This window comes from Ochotona curzoniae, unplaced genomic scaffold (assembly GCF_017591425.1).
Source record: "Ochotona curzoniae isolate NIBS_2020 unplaced genomic scaffold, NIBS_Ocur_1.0 scaffold_4701, whole genome shotgun sequence".
Taxonomy (NCBI): Eukaryota; Metazoa; Chordata; class Mammalia; order Lagomorpha; family Ochotonidae; genus Ochotona; species Ochotona curzoniae.
In genome coordinates, this window is record NW_024467122.1 from 1,376,821 (window position 1) to 1,401,269 (window position 24,449).

A 24,449-nucleotide genomic window follows, 5' to 3' on the forward strand; every position below is an offset into this window, starting at 1 on the left:
ACAAGTGCTAACGGTTACTTCTCAATGCTGCCTTGACTCTGTCCGGCAACTTGTCTAACCTCTGTCTGTAGCACACGAATGCTTTTAGCAAAGGCATGTGAAAGACCTGCAAAGGTTTATACACCTGCTACCAGAAATGGCATTTATAACAATAGGACATTCACAATGATCAAAATTCCTGAGACTATCTGATTTTAAGCACTGGCTTTCTCACACACACACATTTTTGGTCTACACTCCAGCAGTAAACAAAGCATCTCCTTGGAAAAGTTCAAGCTGGACAGGTCACTACTTGCTTGCCTCCCAACAGACAAGCTCAGTCAACAGTGAACAACACGTTTTCACCACAGTCCCTATGACAAGGGCCATCCAGCCCTAACATGAGAAGCTAATTTCTGCATTTTTAAACATTTTTTCCAAATAAAGTCATTAATGATTTATGAATAATAAACATAAATGAAACTTAACATTTAGAAAAGTTGACTAACAACTCCAAGATTACTAATCATATAATTTTAGCTTCAAAACTTCACCTTAATAGAGAATCCAGAGGTTGGAAGTTTGACTCATGACTCTTGTTTTTACACCAAAGAAAGGGAAGCTGCCAAGTGGCCCATCACCAAGGCTTTCATCACACCATGAAACAAAGTGTTGAAAGCAGTTCAGGGCCCGTGCCTGAGCACACAGGTGTCTGTGCTTTCCAGAATGGGAACAAAGTAGCTCCCTGAGACATTAGAGCAGTACAGCATGGACAGTTCCACCTCCCCAGATGGGTGAGATCCTATCAGAGGCATCTGAACACGAGGGGGGGCAGCCGGCAAAATGCTTGCCGAAAAAAACCATCAGCGGAACCAGTTCACACAGTGTGGACATCAGTGCTAAGTACCTCAATTTCATTTGCTCAAATCAGATGCAAGAAAAGAAAAGAAAAGAAAAATCAGAAAAGGCTGTGTAGTGGTGTGAGCAATGAAAGGCCTGTTAGTTTGCGCTCCGAGCAGAGGGTTAGTCCACCAGGTCAGCGAGGTCTGTACCTTCTCCTATGGATGGGAGGTCTCCTGACAACATCCCCAAGAGCTCGCATTGAACTGAAAATGAACAGTGCAACAGGTCAGTGCTTAGGTCACACACAGTGGAAAAACATCCAGGTCCAAGTGTCCAGCACCGTCCGTGGGGACAGCCTCAATGCCCCTTCGCCCCAAGAGGCCAACCAGGAGACACATCAGTGAGTTTATTACATTATAAAAGCACAAAGATCAGAAAAAAGAATATTATTCAAAACTAGAAAAGGATTTTCTTACAACTTGAAAACCCAGGCAATATTATATATGATGAGGTTTAAGTCATACTCATGAAAACCTATGTCACGAGACAGTGAAATGACCCAGAGCCTCAAAGTTCTGCTGTCACTTCCCTCTGCAGAGTATCACACAACCCTGGCCATCATGCACACAGGAGTAAAATGCACCTCTGACAGCCATCTGCACAAAGGGTCCGAAAGGCGCTCATAGAGAAAAGGGACCCTGCAACCCAGGACCCTCCTGCCTGACACCCTGCTCACCTAAGACAAGGAAGGGCACCCGGGCAGCAGGTCACCCTGGACCCTGCAACCCAGGACCCGCCTGCCTGACACCCTGCTCACCTAAGACAAGGAAGGGCACCCGGGCAGCAGGTCACCCTGGACCCTGCAACCCAGGACCCTCCTGCCTGACACCCTGCTCACCTAAGACAAGGAAGGGCACCCGGGCAGCAGGTCACCCTTGCCTCACAAGATTCTAGCTACAAAGGTCATTCCCCACGACCGCTGATTTTCTGTTGTGAATGTTTTAACACAAAGACAAAAACTGCAGTATGAATCAAACTGGGAAGCCAAGTGTTTAGATATTCAGGACACTGGCGGACATGGCACAGAGCAGCGGGCCAACCACACTGCACTCCTGCTCGTGTCATCATGTAGCCACAGTGTCCTGGGCCACAAAGCCAGAAGGCACAGGGTCAAGGATAACTGCCTGTAAAGGGAAGGTGCCTTGGGGCCTCATGACCTCTGCCTCTCCAGGATACACAGTGGACACCCAGTGTGGGACAGCTGAACAAGAGCGGGAGAGTGAGCGAATACTTGGGACTAGCTGACACAGAGGACAGCCAGGATGTTTTTAGGATGCGAGCAAAGAGGTCTGATGTCACGGCACAGCACAGGAAGTTGCTCCCTGCAGTGCCAGCACCCCACTGCTTCGAGTCCCAGCTGCTCCACTTCCAACCCAGGGAAAAGAGGGCAGAGGGCCTGTGTGCTGGAGCCCCACCAGCCGTGTGGGCTCAGAACTCCACCTCCTCTCTGCAGCTCTACCTGGGGAGCAGAACCAAGTGCTCCTCTGAGCTGGGCCGGCCCCTCCCGCAGATGCCATCCTGCCCTGAGCAGCAGCTCTGGAATGCACTCAAGGAGAAAGCCACCTGCCCCTGTGCACAGTGGTGGCCAGGGTCCAAGTTTCCTAGAGGGAGGAGGACTGGGTCACACAGAGTAGTAATACTCTGGATACTTGAGACTGTTTATAACAATTTAACAATGTGTAATGTGTTTTACGCTCCCTTAAGCATTAAAGGAAGACCATGTCTGCTTAAAGCATTCTGCTGTACCAACAGATGGCTACAATTCTTGGGAAGTCTTTTAAAAAATGAAGACTTGTTAAGACTCTACAACTTAATTATTTAATTCAAAATGAACAGAAACCTATTCTTTGCAATGTTTTCTGAGCACCGATTTCATGAACAAGGCTGGCAAACATTGTCACTAAGGAGTGTCTATTAGAAGCATTTAACCATTACAAATAAGCAAAAAAGAAAAACACTTCATTTTATGGATGAGAAAATCAAAGTGGAGCGATTAGTCCAAGGGTCCATCCAAAGAAGTCACAGAGCTGGAATGGGGACAGGCATCTTCCTGACACCGAGCCCTGGGTCCCTCATCTCACCTCCCCGAGCTCTGGGTCTCCCAGCTCACCTCCCCAAGCCCTGGGCCCCTCATCTCACCTCCCCAAGCCTTGGGGCCCCGGATCACCTCCCCAAGCCCTGGGCCTCCCAGCTTACCTCCCCAAGCCCTGGGCCCCTCATCTTACCTCCCCAAGCCCTGGACCTCCCAGCTCACGTCCCCAAGCCCTGGGCCTCCTGGCTCACCTCCCCAAACCCTGGGCCTCCTGGCTCACCTCCCTGAGCCCTGGGCCCCTCATCTCACATCCCTGAACCCTGGGCCTCCCGGCTCACCTCCCTGTGCCCTGGGCCTCTCAGCTCACCTCCCCAAGCCCTGGGCCCCTCATTTCACCTCCCCAAGCCCTGAGTCTTCCAGCTCACGTCCCTGAGCCCTGGGCCTCCCGGCTCACCTCCGCTGGTTCATCTCTGCGTCACTGGTTGTGTTCTTCCCGGGGCCCCAGCTATGCCTCCGGAAGGGGGAGAGTGGACGCACAGAGCCCCTCAGCAGCGAGTGGCCGGCAGGCACGTCGGTGATGCTGTCCAGCTCCTCTTCCTCTTCCACCTCACCACGACCGCTAGGCTCCTTGTCCCTTGCGCAGCCCTCTGCTCCTAGTCCAAGCGGGTTGAGGCCAGCAGCACCCAGCTCTTCTCTGGGCCTGTTCAGTTCTGCAGTCGAGGGGGCAGACACATCACCGCCCGGACAAGAATGCCGATCCTGGGAAGCGGTGTCCTCGGCTGAAGCACTGGGTCCCAGGACATCGCTGGCTGACTGTTTTCCTGCAGGCTGCCACAGACAGAAACATGGTTGGTGCTAACAAGAAGGACCAAGCAGGTAAGCCCAGTTACTTAAGGCCACGCAAATGGCTTCCCAGTAGAGCCCCAAACAGCAGCAACGGAACTGGCTTCAAACATTGATTTTCACAAAGGAATTTATTCAAGAGGCAGAAAAGGACAGAACTTCATTCTGCTGCCATTCTGCTGCTTCACTCCCCACACACCTGTGGTGGATGGGCTGTTTCATGCCGGACCCAGGAGCCCGGGTTTCCTTGTGCTGTCACAGCCTCTGCACTGACAGGAAGCCAGGGTGGCAGGCAGCACTCAGCTTGGACACTCAACATGCATGTCCTGGTCAGTGGCTTAAGTGGTAGGGCACACAGCCACACCAACAAGGATGTTCTTAGAAAACAAATTGCAGCTGGATGTGCGTGCACCTGACCTTCAGGGATGGAGGAGTCAAGGTCCCCTCCTCCCACCCTCTTCCAACAACACCACCACTAGAACTACTCCCACCATACTGGGTTTTCACACACAGAAGACAGACAGGCGACTTGGGAGGTCCAGCCCTGAGCTGAATTACAAGCCTCTGTGCTGCTACAATAAAAGAACTGCAAAGCAGCACTGTGTCAGGGCCAGTATCTCCATGACCTTCGCTGAGAACAAAGCAGACGGCCGGCCGCAAGGTGGGGAAATCCATGTTCAACACTGTGCAACTGCTCTGCAGGGCCCTGCAGACACGCAGAACAGCTTCACACGACCGCAGGATGGCTCCCAGGCTAAGCTAGCAGGAAGTTATCCCTCATGGCACTGAGGACGGGCTAAGGGCCGTGAGGTCCGTCACATACAACTGTCAGTCTTGAATCCTCAACAAAGTGCCACTCCTCTGTCCCCTGGTTGTCCCTGGTCAGAGTAGCTTCGTGTGCTCCACTCCTGCTCAGACACCAGAGTCTCAGATGGAGGGCCGAGGCAGGGAGGGGGCACAGCCCCTTGCAACGCGGGCACTGTCTTAGTGCCTTCCCCATGCTCCCTCACAGGACCAGGAATGGGGAAAGAAAGGTGCTTCTGTAATTTTTTCACAGTGTTTTTGTAATGCCCTGATTAGGCAGCTGACTCAAGGTCAAGGGTGATGAAATCCAACACTGGTGTTGTGGTACAGCAATGGGACACACTGTCTCTGCCCATATGGGCACCGGTGTGTGTCCCAGCTGCTCTACTTCCTGTCTAGCTCCCTTCCAGTAGCCTGAGAAAAGCCGTGGAAGATGGCCCAATCACTTGTGTCCCTGCATTCACATGGGAACTGGACGAAGCTCCTGGCTTCAGCCCGGCTCAGTCCCAGCCACTGTGATGAAGAGACGGCGGCGACCTCCTGCTTCCCCACTCTTCCTCTCCCCTTACCTCCTTTCTCTAATTCTTTTGAAATAACAAACCTCTTTAAAAAGTGAAAAAATGATGATACTTTATAGAAAATCAAGCTAATCCATGAGAGCTAACACTCTCAGTTTTGGAGCAGCCATTTCAAACGGTTAACTGACGCTTCTGCTGGTTGCCCCTCTGGAGCTGAATCTCCCTGGCTATTTTTCCCCACTCCATGGAATCTGGTTCCTAGATTAACTGCTTATGAGACAATGTGTAAACAGAGGCTGGAGGGGAAGGGAGATTAGGAAGTGAGGCGCAGACAGTCCATTCCACACAATTGGGCATTAACTTGGGGTTGACCTCCACTTGAACTGCATGGCCATGTCATTCAGTCGCCTGGGAAGAGCAAGACCTCGACGCCAGCGCTCCTGTTGCTGGGTCCCCTCTGACCGTGTACGCCGGAGTGTGCATGGGCCAAGAGGGAGAGGCCTTGCTCTGACATCCACTGCAGGTGGTCTCTTTAGGAGAATAGGGGCGACACCTGGGAAGACAGTCCCAGGAAGGCAGAGGCAGCGATGGGGGAATGGAACGCCCCTGCCAAGGCACTCCTACTCCCCCAGGGCTCCAAGGCAGGCATGGAGCCCCTGCCAAGGCACTCCTACTCCCCCAGGACTCCAAGGCAGGCATGGAGCCCCTGCCAAGGCACTCCTACTCCCCCAGGACTCCAAGGCAGGCATGGAGCCCCTGCCAAGGCACTCCTACTCCCCCAGGACTCCAAGGCAGGCATGGAGCACAGAGCCCAGCTGTGAATCCCAGACTCTCCCATCTCCCACACTACAGGAAGATAAACGCCACCACGTATTGGTGCTAACTTCCTCCAGCAGCCTTCAGACATGAACCCTTAGCTACCTCACTTTCTCTCACAACAACCCCACTGACGAGCAGAATAAGCAGCGACAGAGAAAACTTGCGGCAAGACTACTCGAAAACACGCCAGGCAGGCAAGTCACCGACGCAGCCCCAGCTGGGACGGTCACGTGTCTCTCTCACCTACCGCGCTCTCTGCAGCTCAGAACTGCTTCCTGACAAAAAGGCACCTCTCGACTCTGGTCTCCAGTCCCGGCAGGGCACTGCCTGCAAAACACACTTGGCTTGCTGCCCTGGGACATGACACACACACTCACCAAACATCCACCTGTTGCAAGATGCTATCAGAATGAGAAAACACCTGGTGACCTGCTAATGCACACTTCGTTTTTAAACCTGTTTCATTTTACTTGAAACGCATAAAGGCAGACAGCCGTCCACTGACTGAGTCTTCAGATTCCTGCACCAGTTGAGGCTGGGCCAGGCCAACCCAAGAGCCAGGAACCCGATCCTTGCATCTGCAGGATCGACAGCATTTCAGAGCTATCAAAACCACTGGAGCAGATCCCGAGGCATGCTCCACATGGGGACCCTGGGATGACATCGGGCGGCTGTCCCCATCCCCAGGTGCTGAGGCAGCGGGGAGGCTGGGTGCGGTTTCTTGCCTCTTCTCTCCCTTTCACCCAGATACAAGAAGGAAAAGAAAACATGGACACAAAGGTCTCACCCATTTTCCCCTGGTCCTGGACCCTTCCCACCCTAATCAACTATGTAAAACATCATCAAAAACAAAATTAGAAAAAAAGAAAGATCTTCCATTTACTGGCTCATTTCTCAAGTAGTTGCAATTGCCAGAGTTAAGCTGATCTGAAGCCAGGAGCCATGGACTTTCTGAGGTCCCCCACGCGGGTGCAGGGTCCCGAGGCTTTGGGCTGTCCTCGACTGCTTTTCCAGACCACAGGCAGGGAGCAGCCAAGCTTCCACGCAGCTCAGCAGTCACACAACGCCGACCCCTAAAGTGTGTCTAATCTTAATGCGGTTTTAAAGGTAATTTCCTTTAAAATTTGCTATTCTTTTTTCAACACTGTCTACCCAGCTGAGATCCTGGAGCCCCGACTAGGGTGGGACGGGAAGTTAGGTGGGTTTTGGCTTTCTGTTTTTCCTCCCTGTATCCACAGGGGTAGAGGAGGGGACAGCTGCTCCTTTCTGTCACACTAAATGAGCACCCGGAGAAGGGGGATGGTTGTCGGATGACACTTCAGAGACCCTGATGTGGGGAAGCGTGCTTGGAGGGTGTGACCTGAGCGGTTTGATAGTCTGAAAAGTTGATGCTTTTGTTGCTCCAGGCTAGAGAAAATCTTCCAGGGTCCATTAGTGGACAGAGTCCACCTCAGTGCATCCACACACTCAGGAACATGCTGCAAAATTTGGCCGGGAGAATTGTCCAACCTGTTCTGTTGCCATCCTACGATGAGGCAACCTGTTCTGTTGCCATTCCCTGTTGGTCCACATGAGCTGGCCATCATGTCCCCCAAGTGCATCCAGACAAGCTGTCCATTACAGAGCCAACAACAACTGAGCGGCCCAGTCCCGACACAGGCAATCAACCGAGTGTCACACTATAAGTCCTATGATCAGAGGCTGGGCTGAGTCCAGTGGTCTAGCTGGGGAATCCCCGAGAAACCTGACCTGGGGTGACCTCAGACCTGACACAAGCCAGGTCAGCTTCAGTTTCAGCCTGTCACTCCCAACAGCTGACATGTAACGGTGGATGCAAGCAGTCCAGTCAGTTCTGTGCCGGCCCAGCCTGATCACTGCAGACCCAGCTGATGCCATGGCCTAATCAGGGTGACAACCAACAACCCCCAACAGATCCACCCCATCCCCAGCCCATTCAGCCCTGGTTCTCACACATACCAGCCTTTGCTTCAGCTTAGCCCAGTCCGGCCTGCATTCCGTCTGGTTCTTGTGCACACCTGTGGGGGCTGCAGCCTAGCTCAGCTGGGCCTGCCCCCATCCCTGGTTCTCACACTCCCCAGTAGGTACAATCTAGCAGGGGATGTGCACAGTTCCCCTGTATGGCATGCTCCCAGCCATGGGACTTGCACCTACTAGGGGATATTGCAGTCCAGCCTGACATGACTTGCCATTGGTGCCGTGGTCTAGCCCAGCTGGCCCATACCCGTCCTGGCTCTTTCTCGATGCCAGGGGGTACTGGCAGCTTAGCCCAACCTGGCCTACCCCTAGTCCCAGCTTTCATGCTTACCAGTGGAAGTAGCGGCCAGCAAGGGAGTCCCCAAAATTCCCTACCAGGTCTGCTCCCAGCCAAGTCTTACACATGTGGGTGGGCCCAGTCCAAAATGTCTCATCCCCAGTTCTGACAATCAGCAACAGATGCCAGTCTGGCTCAGCCCAGCCCATCCCCTTCCAGCTCTTGCCAGTGAGCACAGCATCCTAGCTCAACCTGGCCCACCCCCAACATGGTTCTCATGTGACCTGGGGGTGCTGAAGCCTAGCCCAGCCTGTCCTGCATCCATTCTGGTTTTTTCGAGTGCCAGTGGTTGCTGGAACCTAACCTACACTGGTACACCTCCAAGACTCAGCCCATACCCACACTAACAGGTGCTACAGCCTTGCCCAGCCTGGTCCATTCGCAGTCCCAAATCTCTCACTCACCAACGGGAGCAAAGCCCAGCAAGAGAGTCCCCAGAGCTTCCCTTCAAGGTCTGTTCCCAACCCACGTCTCATGCATACTAGCAGGTGCTTCAAACAAACCTGGTATGGCCCACTCAAGTTATCAGCTCTCTCCGGTGGGTGTTGAAGCCTAGTTCAGCCTGGCCTGCCCCTAGACCTGGCCCTTACAAATACTGAGAAGTGCTACAGCTTTGTCTGGCCTGGCCTGCCCCCAGCTCCAACTCCTAATGCTCCACAGTGGGAACTGAGTCTAGCAGGAGAGTTCCCTAAGTTCTCCTACCAGGCCTGCTCCCAGGCCAGTATCCCATGGATGCTAGTGGGTGCAGCAGCCCTGCCTGGCATGGTCTCCCCACGGGCCTGGCCTGTGCCCGTGCTGGTGTGTGCTGCAGCCTGGCCCTGCCACGCCTCCTCCTAACCCTATTTCCATGAGTGTCAGCTGAGTTCTGTCAGCCTGTCACTACTCCAGCTCTCATCTAAACCTGCAGGCCCTCCAGTCCAAGAGATGAGCCCACAAGTCACCCACATGAGGTGCCTCCCGATCCTGTTCTTTGGGTTCTGGCAGGTGTTGTGACTCACCCCCAGCTATGACACTCACAGTAGGTACTGCCACCGAGGCCAGCCAGGTGTTCTCTCCATCCCAGCTTTACGTGGGCGGGCAGGGCATTACTGCAGGGCTGGTGGAGTGCAGGATGTCATCTGTCTGCTGTTGGCTCACTCTCCAAGCAGCTGCAGTGGCCAGAGCTGGGCAGGTCCAAAGCCATGAGCCAAGAGCCTTTTCTGGGTTTTCCAGATGGGTACAGAGACTCAAGACCTTGGGCCATCTTCTGCTGGTTTCTCAGGCCATTAGCAGGAAGCTGGATGGGACATGAAGAGGCACCCATATGGGATCCTGGCCTCACAGCAGGCAGCTTTCCCAGGCAGGCCACGCTGCTGGCCCTTATAGCAACAGTTTCTGTACATGTCAAATATTCTTTTGCAGAGAAGAATGGCCTAGATCATCTGTATTTTATAATCATACCTGCCAAAAGGATCTCAGAACCAAACCTCATTTTCAAAACAAAATCTAAATTTTAAGCTGTTAATCTTTAAAGGCCTCAGGAACCAGAAATTGTCATAAGTGTTACAAATAGAAGACAGTGTGGCTCCCCAAACTCACTTCCTCTAACCACAGTGTCTGGAGGGGTGAGTGGCTGGCGGTGCCCTTGGAAGGCGGTTCCTGTCATGGGGGGTGGTCCTCAAGCTGAGTCCGGCCCAGCTTTTCGGGGTGCTTCCTGGAACCTTGTGTCATCCTCCACAGCTACTCTGCCAGGGTCACCCGGAAGGCTGCCTGCTTCTGAGCTGAAAGGCTCCAAATTCTAAGACCAAATAACACTTTCTTTTTCAGAACCTGCTCTCCGGAATTTTGGCTAAAGAAACAAAAAGCTAGCTAACATGGTGAGAACAGCCTCAGAGTTCAGCCCTGAGGAGGCGCCCTGGGAAAGGTCAGGACCAGCACTCCTGGCTGCCCAGCAGACCTCAGCAAGGCCACAGGAAGTGACGTCATGCACCACTCAGTGCACAGGAAACGATGTTGTCATGCCTTGGCTCCAGACGGTTTTTTAGACAAGAAGAAGGTTAGAGCCTGGGGGAGAAGCTGAGGGCATTCTAACACTCGCCCCACACGTCGTGGGGATGACCACTGAGGTATCGATGGCTTCGGAAGTAACTGACAGCCTGCTGGCCAGCACCAGATCACTAGACAAACCACCAAATATTAGATTTTTCAAGGCTGAGGTTCCCAAGCTCAGTTCTCCTAAGAGCCGGGCCCAGTTACCAAGCTCAGTTCTCCTCCTCCGTCGCTGAGGGCCTAGGAGTTACTGTCTGCCAGCGTGTACACAGACTTGGTTCAGGGCCTGCTGCCTGGAAACGCACGCCAGCCTTGGGCCTCTTCCTCCTGCTCCTTTCACAAGGGAGCCCAGGTTCTGTGAAAATGTTGCAGAAAGCCTGACTGCCAGGCGTCTCCGGAGCTCGAGCCTGGAAGGCCAATGTCCTCGTGCCCCCCCGCAGAGGTCAAAGAGCATCTCGCCTTTCTGCCTCACCCTCGGCCCTCCAGCAGGAAATGGAGACCCATCTTCTCTGAGGAGTGTCCTGCAGCTCGCCGGCTGTGCCTGGCCAGTCTTCCCAGACACCTGTGCAGGCGCCCTCAATGCCCGCAGTAATAGGCACTCAGGTGCCAACAGGCTCTGCAGGGCCAGGAGGCAGCAACGTTTCTTGGGAAGGTGCTACCTTCATTTTTGAGGAAGTTGTTGCCATTTCAATTTTCAAACATACATAAATATCTAACAGAATTCCACTATCTGTGATCCCATTTCAGTAACTATCAATGATTCTATTTTAAACTTGGAATTTAGAGAAAATCTCCGATCTCTTGATTTCCCCCACCAAAACAAAAACAAACAAACAAACCGTATGCTTTTGAGGCCCAATATCTTCAGAATAGCATCCCCTTTAGTGGGAACAGAAAACTACATTTAAAACTTCACCATCACAATAATAATCACTGAAATTCGATTTCATTTAAAAATACTAGCTTTGGCTTTCTTCAACAGTTCTAGAGAAGAGGAGACCTTCGCAATGTGAGGTGTTTTCACAGACCCCCCAGAGAGCCAGCTCTATAGGGAACAGGTGCAGAAACCCCAAGTCACAGCACAGATCTCTGCACAGTGCCTACGAAGGCAGTGTGCCCAAGAGGATTACAAACCGCACAGGGTCAACCAATGGAGGGGAGACCCGAGCTGCAACCTGGACCCCAGTGGGCAAACGGCCAGCCACATGCACGCAGGCTCCAGCAGCTTCTAGAACACACTTCCAGAATCCAGCAGCACTGCTGTACCGTGAGCCCCCAGCACTGACTTAACCAGCGAACACAGATGCTTGCAGCCTGTTGCCACGCCACCGTAAGCTCAGGGATGAGCCTTCAGCCTTGCTCAAGCAGCTGCAGCAGTCCTGCACCATGTCCACTGAACATACCAGCTGCGCTGCACACAGGAAAGCCCTCTAGTCTTCGGGGTCAAAGCAATTTGCTACGGGCAGAAACTCAAGAAAAAGCAAGCAGCCAGTCCCACTGACCCTCTCTTAGCCCTCCTGCAGCTGCATGCAGACGCACCAACAGGCTTTCACTAGGGATAAATGTGGCTTGCAAGCAGAGGTCTAGAAAGTTCCAATTAGGAAGATGATAGGGGTGATTATCACCACTCTGCAACAGGCTTCAGGCCTGAGCACATTAACCAGAAACGGTTCCATGTGAACACCATGACAGCACGTCGGCCCACTGACACCTGACTGAATTCATCCCAAAGGAGCCCTGCTTCATTTAGACTTCTGTGTGAGTTTCAAAAAGACGCAAATAAGCAGCATGGCCTTGCAGAAGATAAATGTGGCTACTGCTTTTTCCAAGTCTTGGCAGTTTGAGTTCCTCTCCAAAGGAAAGGTTTATAACCCTCTCGGGATGAGAGGAGCCCACCGAGCTGGCTGGCTCCCAGCTCCTTGGGGGAGGGACACAGAGCTGAACCAGCACTCGTCAGAGGAACGAGGCAGCAAAGGCGAGGGCACACCGCAGGGCAGACCCCACCAGTGCCTGCAGCATGAGGACGCTGTCCATACCTCTAGGGAAGGCCGGAGGGGACAGGAGCACCCAGGGACGCCCCGCCAGTACCTGTGACACAAGGACGCTGTGCACGCTGTTCCTGCGGGGGGGCACAAGCTCGGAGTCGCTCCCGGATGCCCACACGCTGCCCAGCCCCACATCCAGGAAGTCCTCACACTCTGGAAGAGAATTATTCAAACAATACTTAAAAAGGAAAATCCACTCTCTCTTCATCCCAACAGCTAGCTCTTTATATCTTTCTTCCGCTCCTTCCCCTTCTCCCTCCATGCACCCATCAATATTTCTTTTTCTTTCACTTGATTAAACATTAGGAATCATACAGGCATGGCATATTTTGCCCATATTTACGTATGTAAGTGGAATGGACCTATTGAGGAACCACCCCCAGGTAATTAGGGGATTTTTTTGTTTGTTTTTGGCTACCAAAATCTAAAGTCCGCCTCTAGGAATGACCACGTGATGGGAATTGTAGCCACTTCTGCTGCCTCAACAACACAGGCATGCGGCTGTGTGGCGGGGCAGAGTCTGAGAAACAGCGGGTCAGGAGGTTACAGTCTTCCGACAGAGGTGAACCTGCTGGTGTCAGCATGCAAGCGTAACAGTATGAAAAGTTCTGTTACAAAATAGGAACATTTCTATCTGGAAACTTGAGACTTTATCAATAAAACACAAAGGGGGGTCCACTGAGTAAGAACATAAGGTTCCTATCTTATTAAAGGTCTTCCAAGGCGAACCAATGTGTGAGCAAAGGAAACCTCTCTGCAGAGCCAGTCTGCAGTTCAGGACAGTGGGATGGGGCTCGGCTGAGTGCCAGCAGACACAAATACCTGGGGTAACACTGGGGGAGCCCCAGAACTTCATCTCATGAAATCTGCAAGACGTTAGCCTATTCTCTGACAGCAGGAGTTGTGACCTGGCAGATCAGAGACGTGGCGGGTGGCCACCAACTTCACAGAAGCCCTGGCTGGAGGCGGGCAAATTCAAGTACAGCTGACATTATGAGACAATGGCAAAGTAAACAAAAAGTCACTGATAATTGAAGTCTCCATTACCAGACATGTGCCAGAGTTTAACACGGAGGTAGTGCTACCACCATGAGCTACCCAACTTAGCCCTCCCAGGCCTCTATCTGCTGCCAGGAAACCAGGTCACCACAGGACCAGCAGCGGGGGTGGGCCAGTGTGCAGAGGGCCTCGAGGCCACATCCACAGCAGAGCCATGGGTCAGCCGTAGAGTCCCTCTTCCGTGGAGAGCAGTGCGGCGCCTACCACGTGAAGCTGCCATGCCTGACCACAGCGCTCTGGCCCAACGGGCTGTGCGTCCACATCATCAGAAGGGCTGGAGCAGAGACGGACAACAAGACCGAGGGAAAGTGCAGATTCACCCAGCTAACTCCCAGCAGGCCTGGATTCTCAGACTGAAGGCAGGAACAGACGTGTTCTAGGAAACCGGTCAACTTCACCCTCCTCCCACATTCTGCATGACGACCAAGATGGACCTATCATGCCCCCCTCTGCACTCAGGAAATGCTTGTGACTGGCTGGGTGCCTCCAGCTCCTCCTCTGATTCTGATGATGTAGATAAAAGGGAAGTTAGATGACCCCTGGAGACTGGGCACCCAGCACCCTAACACACATCAAGCTCAGGGGTCTACTCCATGGAGAGAGACTGGGCACCCAGCACCCTACCACACTTGAGCTCCGGGGTCCACTCCATGGAGACTGGGCACCCAGCACCCTAACACACATCAAGCTCAGGGGTCCACTCCATGGAGACTGGGCACCCAGCACCCTATCACACTTGAGCTCCAGGGTCTACTCCATGAAGACTGGGCACCCAGCACCCTAACACACATCAAGCTCCGGGGTCCACTCCATGGAGACTGGGCACCCAGCACCGTACCACACTTGAGCTCCGGGGTCCACTCCATGAAGACTGGGCACCCAGCACCCTAACACACATCAAGCTCCGGGGTCCACTCCATGGAGACTGGGCACCCAGCACTCTAACACACATCAAGCTCCGGGGTTCACTCCATGGAGACTGGGCACCCAGCACCCTAACACACTTGAGCTCCACGGTTCACTCCATGAAGATTGGGCACCCAGCACCCTAACACACATCAAGCTCCGGGGTCCACTCCTGCAGAGCTGTGCGGTCATGCTCTCACCCTTAGCTTTGTGCTCTTGCTCACTTATAAAGTACTCTCATTTTAAAAGACAAGATCCCCACCATTAATTTGGGTTTTTCTTTCTTTTTACTTCCTGCCACTATGGCAGGAGGTCAGGGGGCTTTTTTGTTTTTGTTGTTGTTTTGTTTTGTTTTGTTTTTTCCCGTTCTTTCCCTTCGCCCCTGTGGCAGGAGGCCTGTTGTTGTTGTTTTGTTTTGTTTCCATCCTTCCCCCCACGTGGCAGGAGGCCTGTTGTTGTTGTTGTTTTGCTGTTTTCCGTCCTCCCCCGCTCCCCCAAGGCAGGAGGCTTGGGTTTTCTCTCTGCCACCATGCGGTCTTGGAGCCCCCTCCCATCACTAGGACAGAGTCTCTCTTCTCAGCTTTTCTAATAAATCTTGCTTTAAAACTAAAAACAAAAAAACAAACCAACAAAACAAAGCACTTTCATTTTGCATTTCCCCAACTTGTTCCTCATTTCCATACTGAAAGAAGGCAAGGACTAGGTATACACTCCCACTCTTTCAACTGCGTGTGGAGGAAGTGTGGAAAGAAACTGCTCTACCCTGACTGCAGTTATTATCAGTTAATAACTGATAAGCAATAAATTATTTGCCATGAGTCAGCCCCGTTGCTGGAGGACGGGGAGGAGCGGCCTCCACCAAGCTCCCGGCTCACTGGTCAGCATCGGCTTTTCTGTTGGACAACTGGATGTAGTGCGAAGTATCCAAAGAGAAACTGTGGGGGGAGGTGGGGGCACTGGCATCGCTAGTTTTTTCTGGCAGAGACAAACCTATTAGACAGTGTCAACACAAAATTACAAAAATACAAAATAGAAAGCAAGGGACTAATCTAAAAATATTTCCGTTGAACACGATCTCGGCCCATTTCGGTCTTGGTTCCAGTATTTCAGGGCGTCAGCTCGATGGGAACAGCTCTGTTTTTGCCAAGCCTGGAAACAACGGGCGTTCTGGAGGCTTTCTCTGCATTTCATGGAAGATGCGGTAACTCAGACAGTGCTGGTAGAGTCCTGATCTCTCTGCTCCTTCCCCATCCACCCATAGGAAAATCAGACACTCCATTCTGTGGTTGTGGGGAAAACAGCGGGACTGGCCAAAAAGAGAAAGGGCTGTCACAGCACCCATGCCCAGCGGCTTGCTGTCCAGCTGGCAGTCCAACCGACCACATCCAAACTACAGACTGAAACAAAACCAGCTGAAGCCATTCTAACGGAAAAACTCAAAGCAGATCTGGGTTTCGCTCAGCAGGAGCATTCACTGCAGCACTGTAAGGGACCACAGTCCAAGAGGCGCTGAAAATTCACAGGGTGAGAGAACGATGCCTGCAGGCTGGGGAGGAGGGAAAATGGCCTGCAGCCATCCTCCGGGGCAAAGCGGTCCCAGGTGTCTGGCTGTGGCATTCTTCCAGCATTCCACAGTAAGAGCCAGTGAAAAGGGTGCTGGGTCCAGAGGCGCTCAGATCCACCTGGCCTACCTCTGGGCCTGAGGCCTTACTATTAGAGGAAGTGCTCAGGCTAGTAGGCTAGCCTACTCCGCCCATTTCACACAGAGCAGGGGAAAACCCTCCCAGCAAAGGAGATACAGAGGCAGTCAGACGCAACTCATGCATGCGCGAACCAGAGCTCTCATGCTCCATCTCCCACCTTGATTTTATTTTTCTTTAAGGTTAATTTATTCTTATTTGAAAGGCAGGATTACTGAGAGAAAAAGGGAGAGAGAGAAAGAAACTCGTCCATACATACTCTGGTTCACTCCTCAAATGAGTACAAATGAGCCTCTGCTGCTTTCCCAGGCTGCAAGCAGGGAGCTAGATCAGAACTGAAGCGGCCAGGACATGAAGTGGCGCCCATATGGGATGCCACTGTCAGCAGGGGGAGGGTTCGCCTGTGGGTTGCCGCACTGGCCCTACATCTCCCTGCTTTCAAATAAATTAACACACGCACACATATGTTAAAAAATAAATTCCTCTTTGGCAAAAACCTTTTAGCAACATCTCTTGGACTTTGCTTAATCATGTTAGACACAATTCCATCTTGTGTTTATCCAGTACTAAGGCAGAAAACAGTGATTTAGAGAGACACTCATCTCACTTGGTCTAATTCATTGTTCTCTCTTAAGGAAGAAAAGCAAATGTGGAAAATACTGGAGGATTCACAGTCTGCCTGGAGCTGGAACTGCGGGCTGCAAGTTCGGACGCAGGATCCAGTTGCTGAATTCCACAAAACTCAAATTTGAAAACCAGTGTAAAAGACTAAATTGTTTATGCTTGGGACTAGAGTGTGGAAGGGGCCTAAAACATTCAAGATTAGGACCCGGTGGCGTGGCCTAGTGGCTAAAGTCCTCGCCTTGAACGCCCCGGATCCCATATGGGCGCTGGTTCTAATCCCGGCAGCTCCACTTCCCATCCAGCTCCCTGCTTGTGGCCTGGGAAAGCAGTCGAGGACAGCCCAAAGTCTTGGGACCCTGCACCCATGTGGGAGACCTGGAAGAAGTTCCTGGTTCCCGGCTTCGGATCAGCACAGTACCGGCCGTTGCGCTCACTTGGGGAGTGAATCATCGGATGGAAGATCTTCCTCTCTGTTTCTCCTCCTCTCTGTATATCTCACTTTCCAATAAATAAATAAATCTTTAAAAAAAAAAACCCATTCGAGATTATACTCCAGGAAAAACGTTCAGTGATTTCAAGAACATTAAACAAGAATGGGTCAGGATTCTTTCTTTTTTTGAATATTCAAAATTGTGAGGCAATTTCATTTAACTCCTTCTCGGCAGACCTGTCTGCTGGAGCGGCTGGAAGGGATGCTCAAGCTGCCCAACAATCAAAACCACGCAAACGCTGGTACTCTTAAGTACAAGGCTCGCCAGGAGCCTGGATGGCAGAGGTGGCAGCTAAACTGAGAAGAGGGTCAGCCTTATGAAACGTCAAGACCCAAACACACAGCAGCAAGACCGTTTCTAACGGCCCTCGGAAAGCCGAGTGTAAGACGCCTCTCAGGGAGTGTCAACAGCCATGTGGCCTTAACACGCTGCACTGAGCACCTTCATAAGGCTATGCTAAAGGCCCAGGGACACGGGGACGGCGAGCATTTGCTGAGTTAAGCATACGGAAAATACCCGAAGGACAATCTCCAGTATTGCCCTGGCAGCTGTAGGAACCGGCACCTGGACTCGGCTCACATTCACAGGCGGGACACAGCCCATGGCAGCCAGTGGCCATCGCTAATCCTCCTGATGTGCCTAGAGAGGCCTGGGTCCTGACAACACTCCCTTCATGCTACGGCTCTCCACTCCCACCGTACAGGAGGATGTCCAAACAAGAACTCGGTTGATGCCAGGATGCAGCCCACCCCGGGAATCAGAATGCCAGGGCAGAACGCAGCTGGTCTCAGGTAACCCCAATGTGCAGCCATGACGGAGAGCTTGGCTTCAAGCCTCAACTGAGGGCACAGATTAGGAACCCATCGCTTGCACGTCTGCACAGACACTGCACGAGTCAGCGAGCCCCCAGCCCCATGACTTGCAGAGGCTCCTCTGACACTGTGACAACAATGCCCCAAATCGCAGGCCAGGCTCCCCTTCCTCGGGTTAGTGCTCCCCATGCAGAGGGCCGACGGATGCCCAAATCAAACGCGCCGTGAGCAGAAAGCAGAATCTGTAGACACGGGAGAACTCAGCTTACCTCCACCTCGCTCAGAAGCCAACAGAGCCGCTGCATCAGGACACGGCTCGAGGGTGCACCAGCTTCCTCGGTTTATCTGGAAGAAAAGAAACGCAGGGAGTTCAGGCAGTGAAGTGCCTTGCAATAATTTTACAACTGCTTGAAGTTACTAGCGTACAAACTTGTCTATCTTCTTCATTAATGCCTTATAGAGTAAATAAAATTATGCTGAGAACAAAAAGCACTTCATAGTACAACCCTACTCCGGGCTCTGACAGGATGGACAACAAAAGACAAGACAGCAGAAGATGCTCCAACAGAGCCTCACGGTGCATGTCAAAGGTGAAACAAAACCACATGCGCAGATACTGAAATACCTATCTGATGTTCTAGTTTGTAGGCTTTTATTGGCTGTTAAAGAGTTCTTTGTTTGAAATGTAGAATTGAGAGAGGGACAGGCAGGAATGAAGAGGAGGAGCGGGTCAAGGAATGGGGAGATGGAAAGTAGGAACAGAGAGAACCTTCATCTGCTGCTTCGCTTCCCAAACGAGGACAACAGCCCAAGCTGGGATCAGGAGCTCTGGGTCTCCCACGTGGCAGCTGGGCGCCAGCGCTCGGGCCATCTTCATCTGTTTTCCCAGGAGCACTGGGCAGGGAGTTGGATTCCAAGTGGAGCAGATGGGTCTTGAATTAGCACCCACACGGGATGCTATTTTACCGCTATGCCACAGTGCTGACCCCATGCAGCTTGTCACAGCCTCACCGGTGCTTCTGACATCCTGTATGGAGTGCCAGTTCAAGCCTCAGCTCCTCAGCCTCAGATCCAGCTGCCAACGCTCCTTGGAAAGCAACAGAAGCGCGGCCCGTGTCCTGGCTCCGGCCGCCCACCAGAGAACCCCAGAGAGGTCTGGGCGGGACTGCATGTTGCTGCCATGTGCGGAGTAAACTACGCCACTACTCGCTCACTGCTCACTCTTGCTCTATCTCTTCCCTTCCTCCTAACTCTGCCTTTCAAATAAAGGAAAACAAAATTCAAAAAAAAAAAAATTCAGAATCCCATATCATAGGAACCCCCTGCTCAGAGTCTGACATCTGATGTGTTGTTCTCACACTGCATTAGCACAGCACCCTGAAGAAGAAACGGGTTGCAGAGAGGGCCACTGGAGTACACATCACGCGCGTGAGAGAGATTCTGAATCCATCCGCTGGCTTGCTCCCCAATGCAATGGTCAGAGATGAGCTGGACCCAGGAACTTCTTCAAGCTCTCCTACATGGTGCAAGGGCCCCAGCACTTGAACCGTCCTCTGCTGCTTCCTCAGGCCATTCACAGGGATCTGGGTCAGAAGTGGAGAAGCGGGGACACAAACTGGCACCCATGTGGTGTGGGGCACCGCAGACTGAGGCTCTGCCTGCTACACCATGGCACCGCCCAATGCCCAATCATCTAAAAATGGTGACACTCCACTTTAGCTGTGAAATAATGCAATTCTTACAGCACCACTCAAGGTAGCACTCTGCTCTCAGAAAGCCAGCAAACATACAAGAAGAGACAGCATGCTTTTCTTGTACACACGTGGGGTGCCACATTCTGAGGCAACAACAAAACCCATCCTAAGATTTACAAATTGCAGCCTAAAACAGATCTCAAGTTTAGGAGAACTGAAATCACAGAAAGTATGCTCTCTGACCACAAGAGTAACTGAGGCCAAGAACAAAAGATCTGTGGAAAAACCCCAAAGATTTTAAAAATATAACCCATGAATCAAATAAGAACTATTAGGAAAAAAAAAGAAACTATTTGGAATTTAATAAAAATTAAAATACCACAAACAAACATTTTGGGGGGATGCAACTAGGGCAGTGCTTGGAGCAGGACACGCAGCAGTAATAGCTACTAGAACAGAAAGCCCTGGGTCAGCCAGGCTGCAGGCTCGCCACAAAGGGAAGAGCAAGTGAGACCGAAGCACGACAGGAAGAAGCGTGAGGCAGAAAACAGGAAACTCACCGACAAAAACCAAAGGCAGAGCCCTGAGAAGGCAGTGATTCCAACACGACTTGAGCTGGACGGAACTCCAAGAGACATGGCAGGTGACACGTGACAAACCCTTCAGACAGCACAGGGAAACAAACCTTGCCAGCGACAGGAAGCACAACACTCCATGAAGCTTCACAGACCACTCCGACTCAAGGACACACACCTAACCTAAAAAGCCTGGTATTTTCTGCTAAAAGCTCTAAATTCATCATTTAAGGTTCCCCTCAACAAGCACCCCACATCCAGGCTTCAGCAGCCAACCAGCTTTGCACCAGCTCTGAGGGCAGCCAAGAGTCTCTCAGGCCACCAGGGGCCCGACAGCCAAGCCGGGCGGCAGGACTGCAGGGGTGCCACGCCAGGAACATGGGTGCTGAGAGGAGGACCGAGTCAGGTCAGTACTGCAACAACAAAGCTGGCACTTCAATGATTATCACTAGGTGAAAAGAAAGAAGTTTGCAAAATTTAACTTCTGTTTATGCTAAAACTCCAGCAAGAGCTAGGGGCAGAACAGAACTGCCTCAGCCTGAAGGGCACCCAGGCAGCCCTGCAGGAGCCGACACACTTCCACCCAGAGCAGGAACAAGTCAGAGGGCCCGCCCACCACTGCGGTTTCAACGGTGGTCTTGTTGCTGTGGTTTTGGTCTGAGTTTTATATCTGCTTGAAGGCAGAGGCAAAGGCAGCCAGGCAGGCACAGAGAGGAGCACCCTGCTATCTTTTATCCCAAAACACCTGGGACAGCCGAGGCAGGCTGCGTGAGGTGGAAGCCACACGGGTGGCACGGGCTCAGGGACCTTCAGCAGGAAGCTCTGGGAGAAGTGCAGTGAGCAGCTCTGCAACAGGCGCCAGGATTCAGCCTGCAGCTTGAGGGCACTGCCCCAGACCACCTCCCCTCCTCGGCTTCACCCAACACGCCTCAGGAGGAGAGGCACAAAACTCCCAGGATAAAGGATGACCATGATTCAGCAAGACTGTCACAGACAAAGCTGATACTCCCCCTCAGACACAATGCTAGTTCCATATGCTAGCAGTCAATAATTAGACATTTAAGTAAAAGTAAATGCAACAGCATTATTCCATGGTTTACAGACCAGGTCAAGATGGTGCAGTACAGACATGAAATTGGAACAGAATCTACAAAGAGAGCCTTGCAGACACACCCTTCACATTGCAGGGTGACTCATCCTCCACCTGCTAGGTCACTTCCCCCGTGGCCACACTGGTCAGGACTGGGCCAGGTCAAAGCCAGAAGCCTGGGTCCCCACTGGGGTCTTCCATGTGGATACAGGGGCCAAGGATTTCAGCCATCTGCCACATTAACAGAGAGTCAGACTGGAAGTGCAGCAGCAGCCGGGACTTGAACGTCACAGGTGGTGGCACATGTCTACTCCATGTCTTCAGCATCCCTGGCCCACTGACTGAACACAGAAGCCAAATACAGCAAGGGGGAGAGGGGCCTATGAACAACGGACCTTCCTTTAACTGAAACCAGTAAAACTACCACTTATAAAAATAAATCATTTAGCTAGATAAATGGTCAAACTGTAACCATGAAATTTCAAAAAAAAAAAAAAAAGGGGGTGAATTCTTTTCTGTGACTTTGAGTTAGGCAAAAATTGAATAGATACTACCCATAAAACAGCATGAAAAATCAGAAATATTCAACTACACCTCAGAAGGTGCTATTAGGCAACTGCAAAGATAACCCACAGAGAGGAAAAAAAAATTTTTTTAAAAGCACTAGGTGCTGTAGGACTGTATCCAGGGTGTTTTAGACCAAAACAAAACTCCTAGCATACAGCTGTTACTACCAGGCTTTTACGACAGGCAAGAACAAGCATTTCACCACAAAGGATTTGACAAATAACAGGTGGAAGTTAGCTATGACCACAGTGCACACACAACCACCAGGACAGCTGGTCGGAGACTGGCAGCACCAAGTGCTCACAGAGAAGGCAGCCCGGGCACGCGGACATGGGGAGACGCACGTCCAAAGGGCACAGCCATGCAAGCAGCAGCGCACAGCTCCGACAACCACAAACAACGTGCCACCCCTCTCCTCAGAAACCTCAACAGAACGTCAGTCAGCTCCAAAGTGCCCAGCACCCAGACTAAGTGTCGTCAAGTGCTAATGAACGGAGGGACGCGTGGACAAAACTCCAAGAGCATCACGCCAAGGGGAAGGAAAGGCACTCGCCCCTGGGGCAGGTGTCCAGAGAAGGACTTTCAGGGACTGGACTTGCTGAGGATAGTAAGCTGCTGTGCTGACAAACACGTGCTAGGTGGGGTGAGGAAAATGCAAGGGAGCATCTTACAAAAACTGTACCTGGCAGCAGCACAAACGAAAAACGGAAAGTAAGCTACTCCATAAAATCCACTCAGACTCAGAACTCTAACCCCACCCCTCCCCACCTCTAGACCACCAGAACTAGAGCTCCACCCCCTCCCCACCTCTAGACCACCACCCACCCGCTGTCTTCCATCTCTAAACAGGCCCGTGCCAGACATCTTAAAGGAATCACACAGTTTACGGTATTTTATGACTGGCACTTCACAAGCTGTTTCCAAGTTAACCCATGCCTCAGTGTACATCAGAACCGCTCTCCCTTTCCTTTCACTGCAGGGAACACCCCACACATGAACAGCACACAGCCTGCGCGGCTACTGTCCTGCAGACAGAGACCTGGCCGCTTCTCCTCTCTGGCCGTGTGAACACACGCGCTCATGTCCACTGGAGAGGCAGCTCAGAGCGCACCTGTGGACCACACAGGGTAACTGCTCCATGTCTTTAGGAACTGCCCACGCATCACAGGGTGGCCACACAATTGGACAATCTTCCCATGTCCTGCCAACATCTCTTCATTCTCGTCTGACTTGCTGGTTACAGCTCTCACTGTGGGGGCAATGTGTGCTAGTTCACCCCAAGTATGTGGTTTTTTAAAATTTATTTTCAAAAAACATGTATGTATTGATTTCTTTATTCTTGTATTTCAAAGGCAAAGCAAGGGGGGGCAATAAAAATAGATCTTTCATCTACTGGTGTACTCCCCAAGCAGCCCCCAACTGGGGCTGGGATGAACTAAAGGCCAGGGGCCAAGGACTCACCCAGACCTACAGGGATGGTGGGCCCCCACATACTCAGGCCGTCCCAGGCACAGAAGCAGGAAGCTCCATCAGAAACGAAGCAGCTGTGCTGCCAGCAGCACTCCAAGACGGAAGGCAAGGTTGTGGGGAGTGCCTTCACCCACCGAGCCTGGTTTCAAAAGGAATGGTTTGCTTTGATGCATCACCAACTTCATAGAAATACAGACACTGAAGACACTCATCACACTTTTTTTTGAAGACACATCATCAGCTCTTTTTCTTATTATTGAAAAGAATGTTAGATACTTGATGAATCAGATATTATGTCAAGCATTGCAAGTAGAATAGAAACAAAACAAAAAACCCTCTTCTTCATAAAATATCTGACATGATGCACAATTCAGCCGTTCATTTACAAGTATGGAAAGTGAAATCTGCACTGCCAAGCAGAGAGATTGCAGGTAACTCAGGACTCCACAGGCAGGCCTGGGGGACGGCGCACGCTTCCCGCAAGAGGCTATGCTAAGGCGCAGCTGAACAAGAGAGGAAGCGGATTATAACTGGCAAACCCCGTGGATGAGGACCCGTGTTCATGCAGTCTCAGGCTGCACAGCCTCCACCTCTCAGGGTGACCACGTGGGCAGGGTCCAACGTCTAGATTGTCAGACACCTTGTGTCAAAGGTCAGAGAAATATAGTTAATTTGCAAAATACAACAGGTACACAAACAATCACAATCAACAACAGTAAGAAAGCCTGAGCACAAAAATAATTACTTGTGGTTCATCAATTCGGAAAAAACTCAACAAAGGTGAATCTAAAAGAGGATAAGAGAATAGTGTATGGGGGAAGTGGGTGCAGGTGTCAAGGCTGTGAAAGGGAACGTACACGAAGCAATGTGCAGCGCACACTGCAGCCTTCGAGCATCTGAGGGGACACAGCTGTGCACCCTGGCCGCCCCGGCCGCCCCACCCGCCCCACCTGCCTCACCCGCCCCTTGCAGGCCTGTCAGGAGCACCAAGGGGCTGACATGTTCAGAACCGCCAAGAACAGGAAAAAGAGCTCCAGGGAATGCCAGCTGTCCTCTCCTGGTCCAGCAGGCTCTCCAAGCGCATCAACAAGGAATGAAAGGATCAGGACTCACCTGGAAAGCAACTCTACAGGAAGGCAGAGATGGAACGGGATTGGG

At 51.9% G+C, this 24,449-nt stretch overlaps 1 protein-coding gene across 1 annotated transcript in view; it reads right to left on the reverse strand.

Annotated features, from left to right (window-relative positions):
• Positions 1–24,449, reverse strand: part of AKAP13 (A-kinase anchoring protein 13) — a 99,325-nt gene that overhangs the window by 67,731 nt on the left and 7,145 nt on the right. Inside the window, exons 2-4 of the mRNA XM_040969773.1 lie at positions 18,165–18,240; positions 12,347–12,456; positions 3,369–3,742 (exon numbers count right to left, since the gene is read on the reverse strand). Coding sequence (XP_040825707.1) covers positions 3,369–3,742; positions 12,347–12,456; positions 18,165–18,240 — 560 coding nt within the window. The remainder of the gene's footprint in view (positions 1–3,368; positions 3,743–12,346; positions 12,457–18,164; positions 18,241–24,449) is intronic.